This window comes from Eumetopias jubatus, unplaced genomic scaffold (genome assembly GCF_037043125.1).
Source record: "Eumetopias jubatus isolate StellerSeaLion01/CBP00866 unplaced genomic scaffold, mEumJub1_p1.0 scaffold_13, whole genome shotgun sequence".
NCBI lineage: Eukaryota > Metazoa > Chordata > Mammalia > Carnivora > Otariidae > Eumetopias > Eumetopias jubatus.
Genome location: NW_028274819.1, coordinates 99345158 through 99364004, shown reverse-complemented (window position 1 = coordinate 99364004; position 18847 = coordinate 99345158). Strand labels below are relative to the sequence as shown.

The 18847-nt window shown below is 54.1% G+C and overlaps 1 protein-coding gene across 1 annotated transcript in view; it reads right to left on the bottom strand.

The window, feature by feature from the left end:
* The window catches only part of SMIM35 (small integral membrane protein 35), a 57717-nt gene extending 39795 nt beyond the window's left edge, over window positions 1–17922 (bottom strand). Inside the window, exons 1-3 of the mRNA XM_088017516.1 lie at window positions 17803–17922; window positions 12272–12351; window positions 12152–12216 (exon numbers count right to left, since the gene is read on the bottom strand). Coding sequence (XP_087873642.1) covers window positions 12152–12216; window positions 12272–12351; window positions 17803–17922 — 265 coding nt within the window. The remainder of the gene's footprint in view (window positions 1–12151; window positions 12217–12271; window positions 12352–17802) is intronic.
* Window positions 17923–18847: the final 925 nt, after the last annotated feature.

Sequence of the window (18847 nt, the reverse complement as noted above, 5' to 3'; positions counted from 1 at the left end):
CCTGATCACACTGGCTGCTCACAAGGGCCCCTGCGCCCACAGTGTGGGGACACACTGGTAAGGAGCAAGGCCAGCTAAGGAGACCCTCAGGAGCCAGAGGTGCCATCCTGAAGACAGATGTGGGGAGCCTGGTGTGGGGCAACGTGCTGGGGAGGCAGCACAGTCTGGGGATCAGCTATATGCACTGAGTTAGGAAGGGGGGACCCTGCTTACTCCTGGGATGCAGACATGGGCAACAGGGCGGACGGTGGTGCCACTGAGCTAAAGGAGGTCACAGGAGAAGGCAATTTCATTTTGCCCTGTTGGATTCCAGGTACCTTTGGACCCTCAAGAGGAGATATCTCCCAGGCAACGGAAATACAGATTTATCACCTGGAGAGTTCTCTGGACTAGACAACTTCATTTGGGAGACTGCAGCCCCCAGGTGACAGGCGCAACCTTGGACGTGGACAAAGTCCCCAAGGAGAAAATATAAGAAAAAGAGAGGGCCACAGCGGGAGCTCCAAGGAATGCCGACCATGTGATGGAGGAGACAGAGAAGATGCAACCAGGAGGCGGCGGCAATCACGGTGGCAGAAAGGCTCCAGGGGGACAGGTGAACTCTGCAAAGAAGTCCCATGAGGCCATCGCACACTTGGCAGTGGGTCACAACACCAAGGACACCAGGCCTCGGCAGAAGCAGTCCCCGTGGAAGGAAGGGAGCTGTGCCGGACCACGTGGGTGGCAGGGAATACAGGGAGAGCTCGGACCATGGATCCGTGGGGAGTGGGCACAGGTCAGCTGGGGGTCGGAGACAATGCTGTTGCTGGGATCACAGCCATGAGGCTGAAGGAGTTTTCCAGCGTCCCAGGGGCAGGCGTGGGTAGCTGGAGGGTTGGCGTTTGGCTGGCCAGGTGCGGCAGAAGGACAAAGACGAGGGTGTTGGCGAGAGCAAGGTGTGCTGAGGGCACTGGCCTTGGAGGCTGGGTGGGAGAAGACAGAGGGCAAAGCCAAGAAGGGGCTGCTGGATGGAGATACACCGGCTGGTCCGGGAGCCGGATCTTTAGGACACTGAGAGCAGGCGTGATGAAGGCAAGGGAGTGGAAGGTGGGAGACAGGAGAGCATAGCCGGAGGGGGAACAACTGGAGCCCGAGTTTGATAAGGGCCAAGAGGACACCAAGCCAAGGGCAACAGGGTGGGAGGCTGGGCTGCGGTCTGGGTGAAGGTTGGTCAAGAGATAGAAAGTTAAGATGTTGGTCAAGGAAGCATCTGTTCCTGTCACCCAGGGAGGGGCCTGGACTTAGAGGAGATGCCAGACTCTTCCTTGGAAAAGTGACGGGGCCAGCAGTGAGAAACACAACAGGAGGGGTCACAGAGGGTACTGCCCAAAGGCTCGACTCCCAGAGGTGAGAGGGCTTTCTTTCATGTGAACTTGGAGGTGGAGTGTCTAGGCAGTGACAATGGTGAGCTGGAATAACGCTGCCCCTTCCTCTTTCCTCCTACCTCCTCGCACACGGGCCGTGGAGGACTAACTCCCGCTGCCGCGAATGGAAAGGTACCAAGGGTCCTCGCGTGTGGATTTAGGAAAGGAAAGGGGCCTTTCAGACTCATGTTGACATCACAGAGGAGTCTTTCTCCCAGAATGGGAGCTCTGGAGAGGAGGAGGAAGGGGATGAGAAGCTCAGAGCAGAATGGAGAGGAGAGAGCCGGAGTCGGCCTGCAGCTAGCACGTCCACACAGGTGGCAGGATCAGGAGGCCAGAGGTGAACTACCCAGCACTCTAACTTCAGAACAGACTGAGGCCCCTGGGAAAAGAGGCCTAGGAATGCCGGCCGGACAGCACACCCTTCCCATGGGCTTCTAAACTGAATGTGGGTGAGATATGAGAGCACCCACCTCCCCAAGAAACCCCAGTCCCAGGTCACGGGACCAGCCAGGTGGCAGGCCCCCCATGCCTAGAGCCACAGAAGAGCAGCAGATGAAGTGCCTAGGGCCACCCAGGCCTCTCCAGGAAAAACAGCTGTTGCCCAGCTGGCTTGTCCATCCAAGGGGGCGGACTCCCAATCACTCCCCAACAACCTCCAAGCTGCATGGCATCTTGACTCTCTCTACCCTATTCCTCCCCACCCAACCTCATGCATGCACACACACGCACACACACACGCACCCTACAATCTGCTCAGCACCAACCTCTCCCCACCTCCTTCCCTCCCAGCAGTCTGAGGGAACGCTATCACTAGAATGATTAACCATAACAAGAGGAAAGTGTGCCGAGCACTCACCAGAGCCGCACAGGGCTGAGGCCTCCTGCCTGATGAATAACGGCTCCAAGCACAGAGACCTGAAGCACCCACAACTTAAAGGCAAGGCCTACGCAAGCAGGAATCCGTTGGTGTGGGAGCCATATGCATTGACACCAACAGTCCATCGGAAAGGGCCAACCTGTTGGACGGGAGTCAAATGTGAATCAGGCCCAAAGTCACTCTGATTTCCCTTCGTCCAGTCATCCCCCATAAGGTCTGCTCCATGGTGCAATCTTTGTGAATTAAACATGAATGCTTTAAAAATAAGTAATTCTGATTCCATCTTCGGTTGATCCAAGCCTATGATCTGATAGCTGGCCACAAGCGTAGAGTCATCACAGGCCGGGGATTCAACACCAGGGCCCTAGGACCTAGCTGGGAGCTGGTTCTCCCTAATTAGAACTTTTGTAATTGTTTTTTAAAAATATGTCAGGAGCTGACGGCCCGGGGCCAGGCACCCTGCTCCGGGGACTGTGACGCTGGAGGCCAGGAGAGGAGGGCCCCGGAAGCAGAGGGGCCGCCATCCCTGGCTCGCTTCGGCTGCTGGGTCCCTTTTAGGGCTTCCCTGCATCCGCCCAGGTGGTGCACTGTCCCCCTTTCCTGAGTCCGTCCTTCCGTCCACTCAGCTCTCTCTCCTCCTAGCCCAATCTCGGGTTCAGAGTTCGCCCCAGGGCCAGGCTTGCCGGGAAGGGGCCAGAGCTGGAAAGGGACCCAGGGATGGGGCAATGCAGGCCTGGGCAGCTGCGGGCAGAAGGAGAAATAATGGACCTCAGGATGGGGTGCCCAGCAGGCGGGTGAGAGGCACGTGTCAGGGATCAGGGTGGCCTGAGTGCAGGGTCCTAGAAGCAGGGCTTAGAATAGGGACCAAACCAGAGACACTTGCAAGAATGTGAGAAAACTTAGACCCTGAGGAACTCAGGTGTAGGCGTGTCTACTAACGCGAGTTGGGGAGCTGAGAGCGGGTGGGGCTGGGTCTCCCTCAGACTCAAGGACAGGAGTTCTGAGTACAACCCTCCGGTGAGATGGCTCTGGGATCTGACCAAGAGCCCAGCCTTGGGGCCTGGGGGCAGAAATGGGGTGGGAGGCAGCCTTCTGCAGAGGGGATGGGCTGTGGTTTCAGAGGATCTCCCCCACTTCCCTGTCCCTCAAGCCGAGCACTGTGCTTCTGAGGGTTCGCTGGTAACTCTAGGGAAGCAGCAGAGGTCAAAATAGGGCAAGTTTCAAATTGAACAGACATGTACCAAAGCCCCTGGCATAGCTGGGGTGAGGCTGGGGAAGGAGGGGGGGCCCCCACCGGCTCCTCCCACCAGGCCCAGCCCTTAGCTGCAGAGGCGGGGTCCTCCCAGTGCGGGACCCTCAGACCTGTTTGGGTCCTGGCTCGGGCACTTACCGAGGGGTCACCTCTCTCATGTGGGGCAACGACCAGTCTTATATGACCTACCTCATGGATTGCTTTAAGGATTCCAGCAGAACACCCGTGGAAGAATTTTGCCCACTGCAAAGCACTGCACAAATGTTTGCTGCCATTGATAAAAATACAAAAAAATAAGTCATGGGAGCTCCAACACCAAGACAAGGAATATGATGGGCCTTTGGATGCACTGGGTCCCATCAGGATCCCCCAGTCTCAGCAGGCCTTCTAGATGTAGCTCTATCTCCATTCTTTTGCTGCTTTGCCTGGAAAAACAATCTGGATTCCCCTACTCACTCTGGGCGCAGATAAAACCTTGGAGTGCCATTGAGAGCCCCCAGGTTTGGGGGCACGGGGTAAGGTACTCAACCCTGCTAGGTAAGAGGATCAGTACCCCGCCCCCCACTCCCTGTAAGGCAGGGAGCTTGGAAGGAGAATACTTGCTGTGTGCAGCAAGCTAAGAACCTGCAGGCCCAGAAGAATTTGATTAGCATTTTATCTCTGCGTCCCAGAGCCTGGGAGCCTGGGGAGCGGAGGAGGCTGCCCCGCCCCGGCAGACACACCTGTACACCCACCTGTGTGGGACAAGGAGGAGGGGCAGCGGGGGCCCTCACAGGCCGCCAGGGCCACCCCCACTCCAGTGCCTCTCCCCGGGGAGCCTGCCTGGAGTCTCCACCCGGAGCTTAGACAACAACTCATCTCACGACTGCCCTGGTGAGCAGGGGTGCAGAGGGAAGCCCAGGTGTGTTCCTTCAGCAACAGGAGTCCCAGCCCCTTTCTGTGCTCTGAGTGTGAACGCCCTCTCCCACCTCCCCCATAGCCCTCTTGCAATGAACCCTGGGTGCCAACGACAGCCCTGGAAAATAGGAAAATAAGATCTGTTGGTTCTGGAAGGCATGAGTCAGGGTTCTGTGGCAGCTAATGCCATCACCAACTTCCCTTCCCCGGCCGCCAGTGGAGGCTAGACAGGGAGCAAGTGGGCTGGGAAGGATTCCTGGTGGAAACCCAGAGCGGGCTGCCTCGCTTCCCTTCCCAGCTTAGGATCCTGTGTGCCCCTGCCTCCCAGGTGGGGTGAAAGCAGCCGCCACTGGTTGGCTAGAGCCCCTGTCTACACAGCCATAGTCTACAGGGGCCCCTCTTCTTTACCTCTAGCAATCCCCTTCTCCCCTCTCTTCCTCTGGTTCCCTGCCAGCCCCAGGCCCCCTGGAATGCTGGCTCCAATCTGGCTTCAAAATTTTTTTTCAGCCAGCCTTGATGGCAGACACTGGCCCTCACATCACCTCCTCTTCTGCTTAGCTGCCCTCATCCTTTGGATCCCTAGGCAGACATTCATGCTGGTCCTTAATTTTCCCTTACTGATCCAAGATTAAGGGACAGAGTAAGCACCTGGTGCTGCAAATCCAGCCCTGTGTCCTGCTGTCACAGTGGTCCTGGCGGCAGGTTTGGGGGACTCCCGTGGGGAGGCCCCCGGGCCAGCAAAGCCTCCCAGGGAGGCCACTCCTGCTGAGTCACTGGTTCCAGCATCTGGCCCCAGCCCTGTGTGTCCAGAGATGGGACTCTCTGTACCACCTTCTCAGTGGCAGACACACACTGCCCACATTCGGTGGGGATGACTCAGGCTGCACTGGGCCTGGGCTCGGAGCCCAGCATCATCCCCACCCCCAGCTCCTCCAAGAAGAGAAGGGTGATGAGACCAGGCTTTTGGCCTCTGAGAGCTTGCTGCAAACCCCAGATCTGGGCCTGTCTTCCCATCTACGAAGCAGAGGAAAGAATGCCCACCTCCCAAGATTGTTGGCAGCATCAGATGACACATTCACATAGAGCATTTAGCAGAGTCTGGTAAGTGCTCACTCTGTCAGTGGCATTTCTTGCTACTATTATGCCAACGTATTGATTTTTTTAATAGTAAATTATTCCAGGGACCAGCGTAATGAGTGCCCACCCCAGGTTGTCTTCTTCCAGGCATCAATGTCCCACGGAAGCCAAATCAGTGACTAGGTACCAAATGAACACACAATCAGATCAAGGGAAGTGGCAGGGTGGGAGGGACAATGTCACCTGAGCTCTGAAAAGGCCCCATAAACTCCACTAGGCCTCCACTAGGGTACCCCTCCCCCTCCCCAACCCCAGGCCCCGGCCTCTGACCTGGGCTTGTCTGCATCTATGCAGCTTGCTTCCTCTATGCCCGGGATCCCCTTTTGAGGACACTTTCTCTGCCTAGACATGTTAGTGCCACTGACAAAGCCAGAGTCAGGCCCCTGTTCTCTGGGCCTCTGAGATGCCATTTCTCTTCCTATTATGGGTTCACTTCAAAAAACCAACCCTCACTATGCTGAGGATCCCCGCTTTTGCAGCCCACAGCCGGGTTGCTGGTGGGCAAGCTTGCCGCTCACTATGCACACAGCATGACAGTTACAAGGTGCTTCCACCCCACGCACGGCCTCGGTTGGTCCCAGCCCTCCCTCCTGAACTGTAAGGTCCCGTGTGACCACCCATCACGTGGGCTTTCAATTCTCTTCCATCGCAACAAAAAGCAATCAGGAGAAACAGCCAGAGCTACGACATCAAGGCAGGCACCCCCTCAGCTCAGGGGGGCCAGGACCACAGGTCAGCCTGGCTCCTCACCAGACCCTGCTTGAGGGCCCCCTGCCCCCAGCAGCAGCAAAGGTGACGATGGCTCTCACCTCTTCCTGCAGCCCAGCTGGGTGTCAGGAACGAAGGCAGGCAGGTGGTGGGACTCTGCGCGCAGCTCAGCTCCGACCCCTTCCGACTTTGCAATCCGGGAAACGGGGCAGATGGGTGGGGAAAGAAGAAAGGTGGGGCGAGCGCTTCATCCAAGCAGGTCTCATGGCTCTGACCCCCCACCCCGGCCTCTGCCTCCTCATGCCTTCTGTGTTCCTTTCCCCAGTCTCAATTCCACTCTTCTGTTTCTGCCAGCAGGTGATTCTCTAGATAACCTTGCTTCTCTCCTATTCTCTGTCTCTTCTCTCCTCTCAGCATCATTTTTCTGTCTTTATTTCTAAATCTACTCCATTCTCTTAAGCCCCTCCCCCCTTTTTTGGTCTATCTCTACCTCTCTTCTTTTCTCTTCCAAAGAAAAATAGTAAAATGGGAGAAGCCTGGGGCGCCTGGGTGGCTCAGTCATTAAGCATCTGCCTTCGGCTCAGGTCATGATCCCAGGGTCCTGGGATCGAGCCCCGCATCAGGCCCCCTGCTCCATGGGAAGCCTGCTTCTCCCTCTCCCGCTCCCCTTGCTTGTGTTCCCTCTCTCACTGTGTGTCTCTGTCAAATAAATAAATAAAATCTTAAAAAAAAAACACTTAATTAAAAAAAATAAAATGGGAGGAGATAGCCACCAGCCTCCCATCAGCATTACACGCCCTGCCCGTCCCCCCGCCCCCCCCCCACACACACACACAGAGCCCAGGATCCCACCAGAAGGGCACGCTGGTGGTTCTGGGTGCCATCTTCAGAGGCATCACTAATACAACTGCTCGCCTTCTCCACGTCAAACCCTAGGTGGACTCTCAGACCAGCACATCCTGAACTGGGGCAGTGTGGAAATTTGAACTCAGAAATGACCAGACCAGGACAGAATGAAATGTTTCTGTGCTAGAGCATGGCCCCCCGTGGAGCCTTAGTGATCCAACACCTGTCCCTGCCTTGGCGTCTACACGGCACCCACACCCCATCCTGCCCCACCCAGCACCTTCCCTGACCTCCACTTGCTTATCTTAGCACCACAAGATGAGAGCAAGGACACACCCAGCCTCATCAGACTTTCTCAATTACTTTGACCTGAAGTCCCATGAGTAAGGAGTCTGACCACAACCCAAGATGGCTCCAAGGAGGAAGAAAACAAGGGGTACCCACATTCTGGGTGGTTCCCAGAAGTGCAATATGGGGAATAGTCTGGATCTGATCCCTGGGAAGGCAACAAGACTGGAGAGAAGACAGCACTGCCGCCTTATTAACTCATTTTGTTTCCTTCAAGCACTCATGCACCAAGGCCCTGCCTGGGGAAGGGGCACCTGTAGCCCGAGACCTCAAGAAGCCTCACCAAGCAGGAGAGCTCCATCCAAGGCTCTCCCTGGCATCTCTGACTCAACCTGATCAAATTCAGACTCTTCATCTCCCTCCCCAAACCCACCCATCGCTTCTATCCGCCACCGCGGTAAATGCTACCACTATCTGCTCACTCAGAGAACCGGGACTCACCCTGGATCCTCCCCCTGCCTTGTTTTCCAAACTTACCAGTCGTGGGAGTCTAATTCATATGTAAAATTGCTCTCTCTTCTCCTGTCCCCCTAACCTGGGTTCAGGACCTCATCCTCACTCACCTGGACTCCTGCAAAAGCCCTATTATTCTCTGTACCCCAGTCTCACTCCACGACTGCCAGGGAGGGGCTTCTGAAATTAACAAGTCACCTCCTGCTTAAAAACTTCCACTGGCTCCTGACTGTCTAGAACTAGGATGTCCAAACCTCTTTGATCACTGTCAGTAACCAAAAAGTGTTGGTACCCATCCCTAAATACGTATTTTTATGTATGTATGTGTATATTGCATTTCCATGTACCACCATCATTATATGGTGGTATAGGGAAATACCTGGTATATGATATATCTAAAAGACAATAAGCCTTTAGAGAAATAATATTACTGACATCAGGAGATTTGAATCTATGCTGCAAAGTTTACCTTGGTAACTTGGAATATTTCTGGTCAGCTTCCACTGACTACAATCAGATTGTTACCATTTTTAACTGGAGGTGGAAAGATAACAAGGAGCCCTTTAAGAGTGGGGGAGCAACCACCTTGCCATGTTCTTGCTGTCCACTTGTGCTTGCATTACCACCTTCTCTCTAGCCCCCAAATGTCTTTCCACTTGCTGAGCCTTTATCCATTGTGTGAGGGTCAATCTAGTTAAAGCCAGATAAGATCACCCATAAATCCACTGCAGGAGCAGGTGCAAATATGTTGCAATATGCTAAAACTGAATGATGATGTGACGAGCCCCTGCCGGTTTCATGGAACCCCTCAGACCCTCTCTGTTGCAGGCAACATGCGTGACACGGGGGCTGAGTGCAGGCACCAGGGTCTACCGATACAGTAAATATTAGAGAAGCTCAAATTCTTGTTTTAAGTTTAAAAAATATACATAGAGGTTTCAATATTTTTTCTTATCCCAATGGATCCTCTTGCATAATCCCAGGGCTCAAGAACCCTACCTTGGGAATTTCTAGTGCATACACAAGGTCTGTGTCCAAATTCCTCATTCTGTGTACAGGTCCCACAAAAGAAGATGTCTTGTAAATTTCTCATATTGGAGGCCATGTATTACTTATGCTCCCAGGCCCAGTACAAGGCTGGCCGGGAGCAGGTGCTCAGTAAATATTTGTGGAATTAATAGCTGGCTCCCCAAACACACTCAGCCTCCTCTCTGTGCTGTGAGTCTGCTTTTCCCCCTTAGGGTCCCTACTTCTCCACGTGAGCAAGTCCTGTTCATCTTCATAAGCTCAGTTCAAATGTTAATTTCTCTGGGGAGGCTGCCCTGACCTCTGGCTCTGTTTGCTCTTTCAGTACAGCACGCACCAGGAGATCAGAGTGCTATGTCTGGGCCAGGCCACCCCCACCCACCCTGCTATCCCCCACCAAAGAACTGAGGAGGCAAGAAAGACACTTCATTCATCTGCGTGTCCCCAGGACCCTGTAGCTGTTCAGTAAACGTCTGATGAATCAGAGATTCACAGAGGCAAGAATGAGGTCAAGGGATGGCCTGGGCCAGAGACTATCAGGCTCAAGAACTTTGGTTCAGGGTAACGGGCAAGGAGAGGATAAAGGCCATGGGAGAGGATGAACACCATGGGGTGTGAGGGGCATCCAGGATCATGTCTGCACGTTGAAATTCATGAAGTGCTGCTCACTGATGGCCTTTCAAGCCAGACGTGAAATCTACTTGGAGGAGGAGCAGGGCCCCAGGTGAGGGAATGAGCTCCTAGCACACGACAGCACTGTGTTGGCAACCTGGCAACCCCAGGGAGGCCAAGTAGCCTCAAGGAGCCAAGCCGCCTCCCCCCTCAAGCATCGCTCCGTGCCCGAAAGCACTCAGTCAAGCAAGAGGCACCAGCGTTACCAATAAATGATCATCTATGATCTGGCAAGGCCTGGACATTGACAATCTAAAAGCATTCCCTCTTCCAACGGGGTCAACCCAATGAACTCATTTGTTAATGGCCTGCCACCAACACCACCACCCACAGAGAAGTCTCAGCCACCCCCAATCCCTCCCTCAGTGGGTCCTTTTGGTTCTGTGTCTGCAGTGTCTACACTCCAGCTGCCCACCTGCTTGTGTTCCAGGTCAGCCTGCCCAGTACAGGCTGTGGGGTGCTGGGCCAGTTACCTCTGTTCCACAGCCATCACAGGAATAGAAAGACGGAGTCTACAAGCCTATCAGGACAGAAGCAGTTATGGTGCGCACAGCAGGCAGCACAGGGCAAAACAGAGTGGAAAGTCAGAACATGCCTCTTCCCTTTCTTCCTCCTCCCCAGCCCTGTGGACCACGCATTGATGAAGGCTTCCTCCATCCTTCCCCTGAACTACTGCCTCTTCCCTGTCTCTGTCCTCTCCCCTGCACCCCTGCCAGAACCACTGTGCTCTGTGGCAGGACCTGTGTTTTCAGCTACATTTACCCAAAAGCAATGCTGAAGCACCTTTTGTGTGGCAGGCACTGCACTGGGACTGCAGGTAGAAAACCGTGGTCCCTCCCAGGAAGCCCGGCGCAGGGTCCGTAAGTACTTCAGGCTGCTTTAGTTAGCAGGTCACTAAGCTAGGACTCGAATGGAACCACTGGTCTTTCCAGTTCACCATCCCATCTCCATCAACCCCCTTCCCTCCCAGCCCACCCTCGGCACAACGACTGGTAGCAGGAAGTCCCAGCATAAAGAGACTGTCCAGGGGCAGTGACAGAAAGAGTGACCAGGCAAACATCACGTCTCAAACATCTCTAACCATCTGGCTCATGGCTCTGGTGGAGGAAATGCCTTGCGGCTGGTGGGGTCACTCACAAAAGCAGAAAACCCAGCACCTCCACCCCCACGAGACACAAGCCCACGGCAACAGGCTTCCACCCATCCTTCCATCCTTGGGCAGTGTTGGTCCGGCCTGACCTGGAAGGCCAAGAGCAAGATCCAGCATGACCCCATGCTTCCAGCCTAAGACCACCGGTCCCAGGCTGCAAGAAAAAAGCCTGGGGATGGCCACGTCACCTCCTACCTCCCCTCCCAGACACCCTCACACTACAATGCAGAAAGGGGCACCCTTGGTGTAGCTGAGGTAGTAGAAGGGACTCTGAAAAAAAGCCAGAGCCAAACAGGAATACACAAGGGAATTTGCCACAATTAATATGATCGAGGTCAAGGATCAAAACTCCCATCTACGTCGGTCACAAGCTACCAGGATTTAGCTGCTTTCTGTGTATAACCATCAAGGAGGAGGAAGGACAGGGCAACTCTAGAGGAAAGAGGAAGAACACAGAGAAGAAGATAGAACTCAGACAATTGCCACTACATTCGTGTCCTGGGGCTACAATGACGAAGGCCCACAAACTAGGTGGCTCAGACAGCAGAGACCTATCATCCCACAGTTCCGGAGGCTGGAGGTCTGAAATCAGGGTGCTGGCAGGGCCAGGCTCGCTCTGAAGCCTCCAGGGGAGGATCCTGCCTTGCCTCATCCAGCTTCTGGTCACCCCAGGGGTCCCTTGGCTTTGCGGCTGCCCCTCACCATCTCTGCCCCCCATCTTCACACGGTCCCTCCCTCTGGGTCTTCACATCGTCCCTCCTCTGTGCGTGTCCGTCCCTGCCTCTTCTCACCAGTCCTGTCGGATGAAGGGCCCAACCTACTCCAGCATGACCTAATCTTAACTAACTACAGCTACGCCAACCCTGTTTCCAAGTAAGGTCACAGCCTGAGCATTCAGGTGAATATGAATTCTTAGAGGATGCTATCCAACCCAGTGTAGACCCCTAGCACCCAGCAGAAAGCTGTCCTGCCCAGTTGTCAAAAGAAGGTAGAAGAAAGTACCATGTGAAGGGGTTGGGGACTGGTCACTTCGAGATGGACATCTCAGTAGCTGTGGGACCCTGGACAAGTCAGTCAGCCTCTCTGAGCCTCCGTTCTTCGGTGAAGTGCCCAAGGTCATCTTGAAGGTCACAGAAGAAAAAGTGCTTTGTCACTGTAAAGCTCTGTACGTAGACATGTGCGATATTTCCTCACCAATTCATGCACATTCTCCCTCAACAACGCTAGATGAAACACTGATACTCTGCCTCCTTGCTGGATGCACAGATTCTGCTACAATGCCCTCTGCACCTGTGAGGCCTATCACACTCTGCACCTGTCGGCTCCCTGGGTGAACCAGGAGCTGCCCTGATCACATCAACCAGCATTCACCAACGTACCTTTGCAGAAAGTCAAAGCTGGGTCATTTGGGGATTTACGACTCCTAGATGGCACCCTTAAGTAGCTGGGCCAAAAGGGGGGGGAGGGGAGTTGTCCTGTTAAGCCTCTGACTAGCTCACCTTTTCCGCTGGTTCAGCCCCTGCTTGCACCAGGCACTCTGCTTTTGCATCTCTCCAGGGATCAGTCTGTAATCCCATCCCTGGAGAGGGGTAAAAGTAGCGTGCCGGAAATGAGATGTGGGGGCTGGACACCTCCTGCAAGGGTCGTGAGATGCAGAACGAGCCAACAGAATGAGCCCAGCACATGGTGAACAAAACTCAGTGCAGCTCTAAGAACCGACCTAGAAGGAGCACAGGTGCAGGACAGTCCAGCCCTTCTCAGAACTGGTGGAGGGATGACATCCGGGCCCTGGAAATTCTCAGGCAAGTCCTGATCTGCAGGCAGCAGCTAGCCCCTTACCTTGACAGCGCTACGGGGGAGGGCAGAGCCTCCCCCGCCACGTTCCTCCCCCACGCTCCCCGCCACCCTATGAGGCAGACTGTGCAGCTCTTTGTACCCTGCAGGTAACTGAGGCCCAGAAGGGTAAGGGTCCTGCCCTCCCCACACACAACTGGCAAAGGGTGGTGATGGAACCGGAATTACAAACACGCCGTGCTGACAAAGCATTAAAGAATGAATGACATGCGTGAATACACGGCACACGGTAATCCAGAAACACATTCTGAAGGTAATGACTCATTTAACCTGTGACTGAAATAATCCTCATGTTCACCTTTCTGGCAGTATTTCTGTGGCACTTACCACGCACCACGTACCAGTAAGCACTCCCCAAACGTTAAGTCACTTGACTCTCACAACGGCCCTAGAAGGTGGGTCTTTTTACTGTTGCCCATTTTACAGATGAGGTAAGTGAGGCAGAGAGAGGTTAATGAATGTGCCCAAGGTGAAACAGCCAGTAAGTGACAGAGCCCTTATAGTCCAGATTTAAAGCTGTGCACAGTGATTATGCCATGGACACGCTATAGATCCTGAGAATATAAATGTAACAAAGTGTTCATCTATACAATTTAATTTCTAGCCAGGTTCTTAAAAAAAAAAATCATCGAAGTTCTATATGCTCATAGTCTCAGATCTACAGCACAGTTAGAATGAAAGGCAATGTCTCCCAACCCCACTGCCCTCCCTATTTCTTTCAATCACCCACTGCTCCAGGGTGGAGTGAAGAACATCTTCTGGAGACAGATGGAAAGAAAGGCAGGACTCAGCAATAATCTGAAATTCATTCTTTGCCTAAGTTGCGGGCAGAAGGCCGAATGACAAGGTGTTTTTCTGAGACCAATTTCAAATTACATGGGCAATGTGGAAACTGCCCCCAGGGCCCAGGCAGGCCCACACAGAGCTCTGGTGCTATGGGGGCCTGCGTGGCTTTTCAAGGTCTCTGGAGGACTCAGAGGCCACTGTGGACCCTCTCCCTGCACGATGCACCCACACCCCATGAAGTGGAAAAGGCCCGGGAGTCTTAGGTTACACAAACCTGGGGCCCAGCACGCTCTGAGCCTCAGTTTCCCCCTCTGTAAATGGAGGTAATAGCAGCACTCACATCCTAGGGTGGCCCTGAGTTCTAACTGAGGTAACGCATTTCCTTGCAGAGATACAAAAGCCTGGCACACAGGAACCCATTAGATGTGTCAGCAAGGTTTCACTTCTGTGGCCTATTGAAGCAAAAGTGCCCTGTCCTTCTGTCAGATATGCCTAACTGCCCCCACCCCCACACTCCCAGCCTGAGTGGAATTCGCCCCAGCGAAGGCCACTAAAGGAAGGTCAGCTCCCACCTGACAGAGATCGCCAGGATCAGGCTTTCTCAACATCCCCAGGTCCCCCCTGGTGCAGATAGGTGAGGCTTAATTCCACAGCTTCTGGGCCGAAACCATGTCTTGGGAGAAGGGTTGGTTAGCAGTGAAAATCCTCTCCAGAAAGTTAGCGAATCAACAGAAAGCTACGCTTGCACACCTCACAGTGAGCTAAGGCGCCCCTTCTGTGCCGACAGATGCACACTGCATTCCCTACACGCTGCATTTCAGAGCCTTTGGCTTGGATGGTACAGGCTGTTGCTGGCACATGCCCACCGTCTGGGTCCTTCTCCTTGGAACTTCCCGGGAGGGGCCCCAACAGAAGGGTCTATCACTGAAACTGAGCTCAAATTACTTGGGCTCGGAGGAAAGAACCATAGACTCTGCTGGCTGGAAGGAACCCTAAAGGTTCATCTATGGCAAGCTCCAGTCTCTAAATTCAGCTCACTCCAGAAATAACAGCCTCCACCCACTCCTGAGTGTGGGAAGAGATCTAGAACCGCATTTCTGAAACTCTGAGGTATATACGAATCACCCAGGGATCTTGTAATACAGATTCTGATTCGGTAGGTCTGTCGGGGCAAAGGTGGTGCTGAGATCTTGCATTTCTAACAAGCTCAAGGTGACACAGGAATGCTGGGAGCTCCAAAGACACACGTGGAGCAGGAAGGATCTAGAAGGCTTGCTGCCCTCAGAAGCTCCTGCTTTCATAGGAGAAATGCCGTATGTGGGCAGACTGGGCTCCCTAAGATACAAGCTATTTATTTTTTCCAACCACAGTGCCTTTATTTTTTTCTAAGATTTTATTTATTTATTTATTTGAGAGCAAGAGAGAAAGAGAAAGAGCAAACGGGGGGAGGGGAGGCCTGAGGGAGAGGGAGAAGCAAACTCCCCGCGGAGCAGGGAGCCCTAGGCGGGGCTCGATGCCAGGACCCTAAGATCATGACCTGAGCCAAAGGCAGGTGCTTAACCAACTGAGCCACCCAGGCGTCCCACCACCGTGCCTTTAACACCACAGAAAATTAATTGTTGGGTGGAGGAGCAGATGGGTGCTGATACCAACGTCACGTGTACGATCAAAACAACTGGAAATTAATACACTGTCCTAAACATGACCTAAGTAAAATGTCCTGGGGGAAAATGAAGGCAGAGGGAAGAAGAGGAAAGAAGGAAATTAAGGGGAGGGCAATAAATGATGAAAAAGGATCTCTGAACCCCCCAAGAGTCTTCTCTCTACCTCCACTAGGACACTGTGGAACTCAATGTGATTGATGGATACGTCGTACCCCCTCCCAGAGGTGTGTGCTCGGCCCGTGCCTCTCATCTCTGAATCCCTGGCACCTAGCATAAGAGCCGGCTCTCGCAGGAGCTCCACAAATACATATTCTGTGAAACAAATAAGGATAACGGCTCCATTCACGAAGCTTTTGTGTTTTTTTACGTGCCAGATGGAGATTATCTCATTCAAACCTCATAACAACCTTGTGAGGTCAGTACTATCATCATCTGCATTTCACAGAGGAGGAACACAAAGCTCAGGAGGATTGACTAAAATGGCCAGTCACCCAATCAGTGGTTGGGATGAGCACACAGGAATCCAGGCTCCTGGAGCCTGTGCTCTTGACCGAGGGAGAGCCAGTTTTTGTGAGGCCTGATGCTTTTTGAGGGGCCCTTTTTCAGAAAAAGCATACCAAAAAACTGCTGCACAATTTCCAATAACATATGTCCACGTGGACAAATCGCTAGGACCCTTCCTGGCCTTGGACGGGCTATGCAAGGGAGACGGCAGCTGGGGGTGGCGGGGGGACGTCTACAGCTCAGGCTGCATTAGCTTCATGGCAAAACCGCCTCTGGCCTTGACCCATATGCTGGAAATGAGAGGGAAAGGAAGAGAAAGAGAGAGGAAGAGATCAGAGGAAAGCAAAAGGAAGTGGGCAGGGGAACCAGGATGGGACTCTAAAGAGATGGGTGGAAGAGAGCGAGAGTGGCCAGAGAGGGGACAGGAGGAGGTGGGGTGGGGAGCTAAGGCTGCCTCTGGGTGAATGGGGGGCCCAGCAGTAGTTTGCACCCGGCCCCTGGGGGGTGTGGGTCCTCTGTGCCTCCACCTGTAGATTCTGCAGCCTCTGCCACAGGCACCGCAGCAACCCCTGCCTCTCCCCGAGCTCCCAGACCCACCTAGGAGCGGGGTCCAGAGCGGAGCCAGAAGGGTCGAGGAATCACCCCTCCAACATGGCACGCACGCCCAGCAGCGCTCTTGTGGACACAGCTACCTCTCTTTCCTGGTTCATCACCTGAGCGCCCAGCAAGGAAATTCAAACCTGGGGCACAGAGAGGAACCCAGGCTAGGGAAAGGCCGGTGCAGGGTGGCCCACTGGCCTCTCACTGTCTGACTGGGAGAGTCCTCCTTAAAAGGGAGGCACCTGCCCAGGTCTTTGCAGCCTGTCCCCCGAACTCACCTGCTCTGTCCCAGACTTCCAGTTCTAAAAACCACTGCCATGTTGGCTCAAGAGAGCCTCCAGACCCACCTCGGGTCTCTGCTGCTCAGAGACAAGTCCAAGACCACACTATACTGAGTAGCTGAGACAGGGGCAACCATCAGTTAAATCTGTACCCCTTCTGCTCAGACACCACTACAGTCTTCCATGGGCCATGTTTCCCCAGACCATAGACCTGGGGCTTTAGACACCTGTACTGCATTCGCCCGTGCACATGGAGAACCAGAGTCAAGTCCCAACTCTGCCAAAAACTCGGTATTAAAGATTTAGGGGCCAGTCACTTCATGTCCATGAGCTCTGATTTCCTCAACTGTCCAATGGGAACAAAATGTTTCCTCACACAGTTGCGCGGGAATTAAAGAGATGGCAGGCACAAAGGGGCCAAGGCACACGTCTACCCCAGGCTGGTCTCCAGAAGGGCTTCAAAGCCAAGGAACTGAAGATCTGGATTTGTTCGGAATCTGACACGAACGTACTGTGTGATCTTGGGTACGTGGCTTTGCCTCCCTGAAATTTCGTTTCCTCGCCCACAACATGAAGGAATGGGAGAAGACAGCTACACGGGTTCCTTCCAGCTCTCCGGTTCTGTGGTTCAAGATGTCACCCTGTCCATCCCCTGACCAGGGGGCAACTCAGGCCAAGATATTCAAATCTGTAAGCACCAAGAAGGACAGGCAAGAAACACTCGGAAGGGATGCTGGCAGGTGCGCTGTGCATGAGCCCCTCACAGGCCAGCTCTACACCTGGGGGCCAGGTAAGGGCATGTAGCTCATTTTCTCAAGGGCAGAAACCGCTCTGTGAGCTTTCCCATCCTGTGGCCCCCCACATAGCAACAAACTGGTTCTACGGAGCACCTTCCCACAACCCCAATCAGAAGCACCCACACACTGCAAAGTCCCGCAGCGAGGAGAGAAAGAGAGAGCCTCCTGACATCTCTGGCTGGGTAGAAGTCATTCAGGTGGGAAGGCCGCTTTTGCAACACCTTAGGCGTGTCCCCTGTTCTGAGGCCAAAGAGCCATGAATGACTCCAGGTTGTGTGCCAGCCCCTCGGACAGGTGTCAGATTACAAGACACATAATCATTCCAGTTTGGCAACTTCACCCGTGCGGTTGTTTTAATCAACTGGCCCCACAGTCCCCAAATCACTCCTGGAATACAGCAGTGGAGGCGACCAGGGTGCTAAGGAGAGAGGGATGCCGGACATGCAGGACCAAGGCCTGCCCTGCACTTAGGTCTCTGCCGGTCCGTGTTGCCCAGGGGCCTCTGACCTGCTGGCCAGCCAGGGCCTGATCCAAGGAGGCCCACCTTCTGACGGGCCGCCGCCCTCAGCTCCAGCCCGTAGAAAAATCTGGAAGATCGCAGAGCCAGCATGGTGAGTGTGGGGGCCTTCTGCTCTGAATTCTGGGGGATGGCAGGTCTCCCCATAAAGGGCCCTTCCAATAACCTGAGAATTTTGTGACACCTTCCCAATTAAAAAAGAGGTCACAATGCATCACCCTCACATTCTGGCTCTTACAAGTCTCAGTACTCCCCTGCCCTCCTCTACCCCCCTTGGCCAACAGCCCCTGCACCAGTGCCAAGGAAGCTGGGGACACAGAGGCCAGGCCTCCCCTCTCTGACTATCCCCCTCCTAAATCTTGCCTGTTCTTTTGTCCACAGTCTCCTAGTCTGCCGGCTGGAGGCTGGCACTATTTTGCCAAGGGCGAGGGGCTGTTATGACGGCCCTCTGCCACCTCCCTGGGAAACCGACTCCTTTTCTTCTTAAAGCAAACAATGGACAGCTGCCTCAAAACAATCCAAGGTGTCTGTGGGGACCGGCTGGTCTCTTTCTGGGCCCTGCCCTCTCTCCTCCTCCTCTGAACACCTAGAGCTTCTTCACTGTCTTGGGACAAAGAGACTCAATCCCATCTTTCGAGGACAACTGAGGCCAGAGAGGGGAAGAAATAAGAGCGGGGTCTGAGGTGGAACTCGGGGAATCCTCCTTTTCTGATTCCTGGTGAAGGTGCTGCAGCTGCCAGAAACCCAACACAACAATGAAGGGGAGGGAAGGGGAAGGTAGGGGAAGCTTCCATCCAAGGGGAACAGAGGTGACGGGCTGAGGCCCCACACGTGGCAGTCTCCTGACTCCCAGCCCGAGCTCTTCCCATGACGCTCCTCTGAAAAGTATGGCAAAACTCTAGCCCCAGTGCTGGGGCAGCTGAGGGTCAGGAAGGGGAAGGGCTTGCCTGCTCTACTCTATAATTCAGCCAGGACCAAAGCGCCAGCTTCCCCCAGCCCCATCCAAGGAAGCACCTAGAAGCTGAGCCCGTGTGCAGAGAAGCTCCATCCTGCTGCACTCTCACGAGAGAAG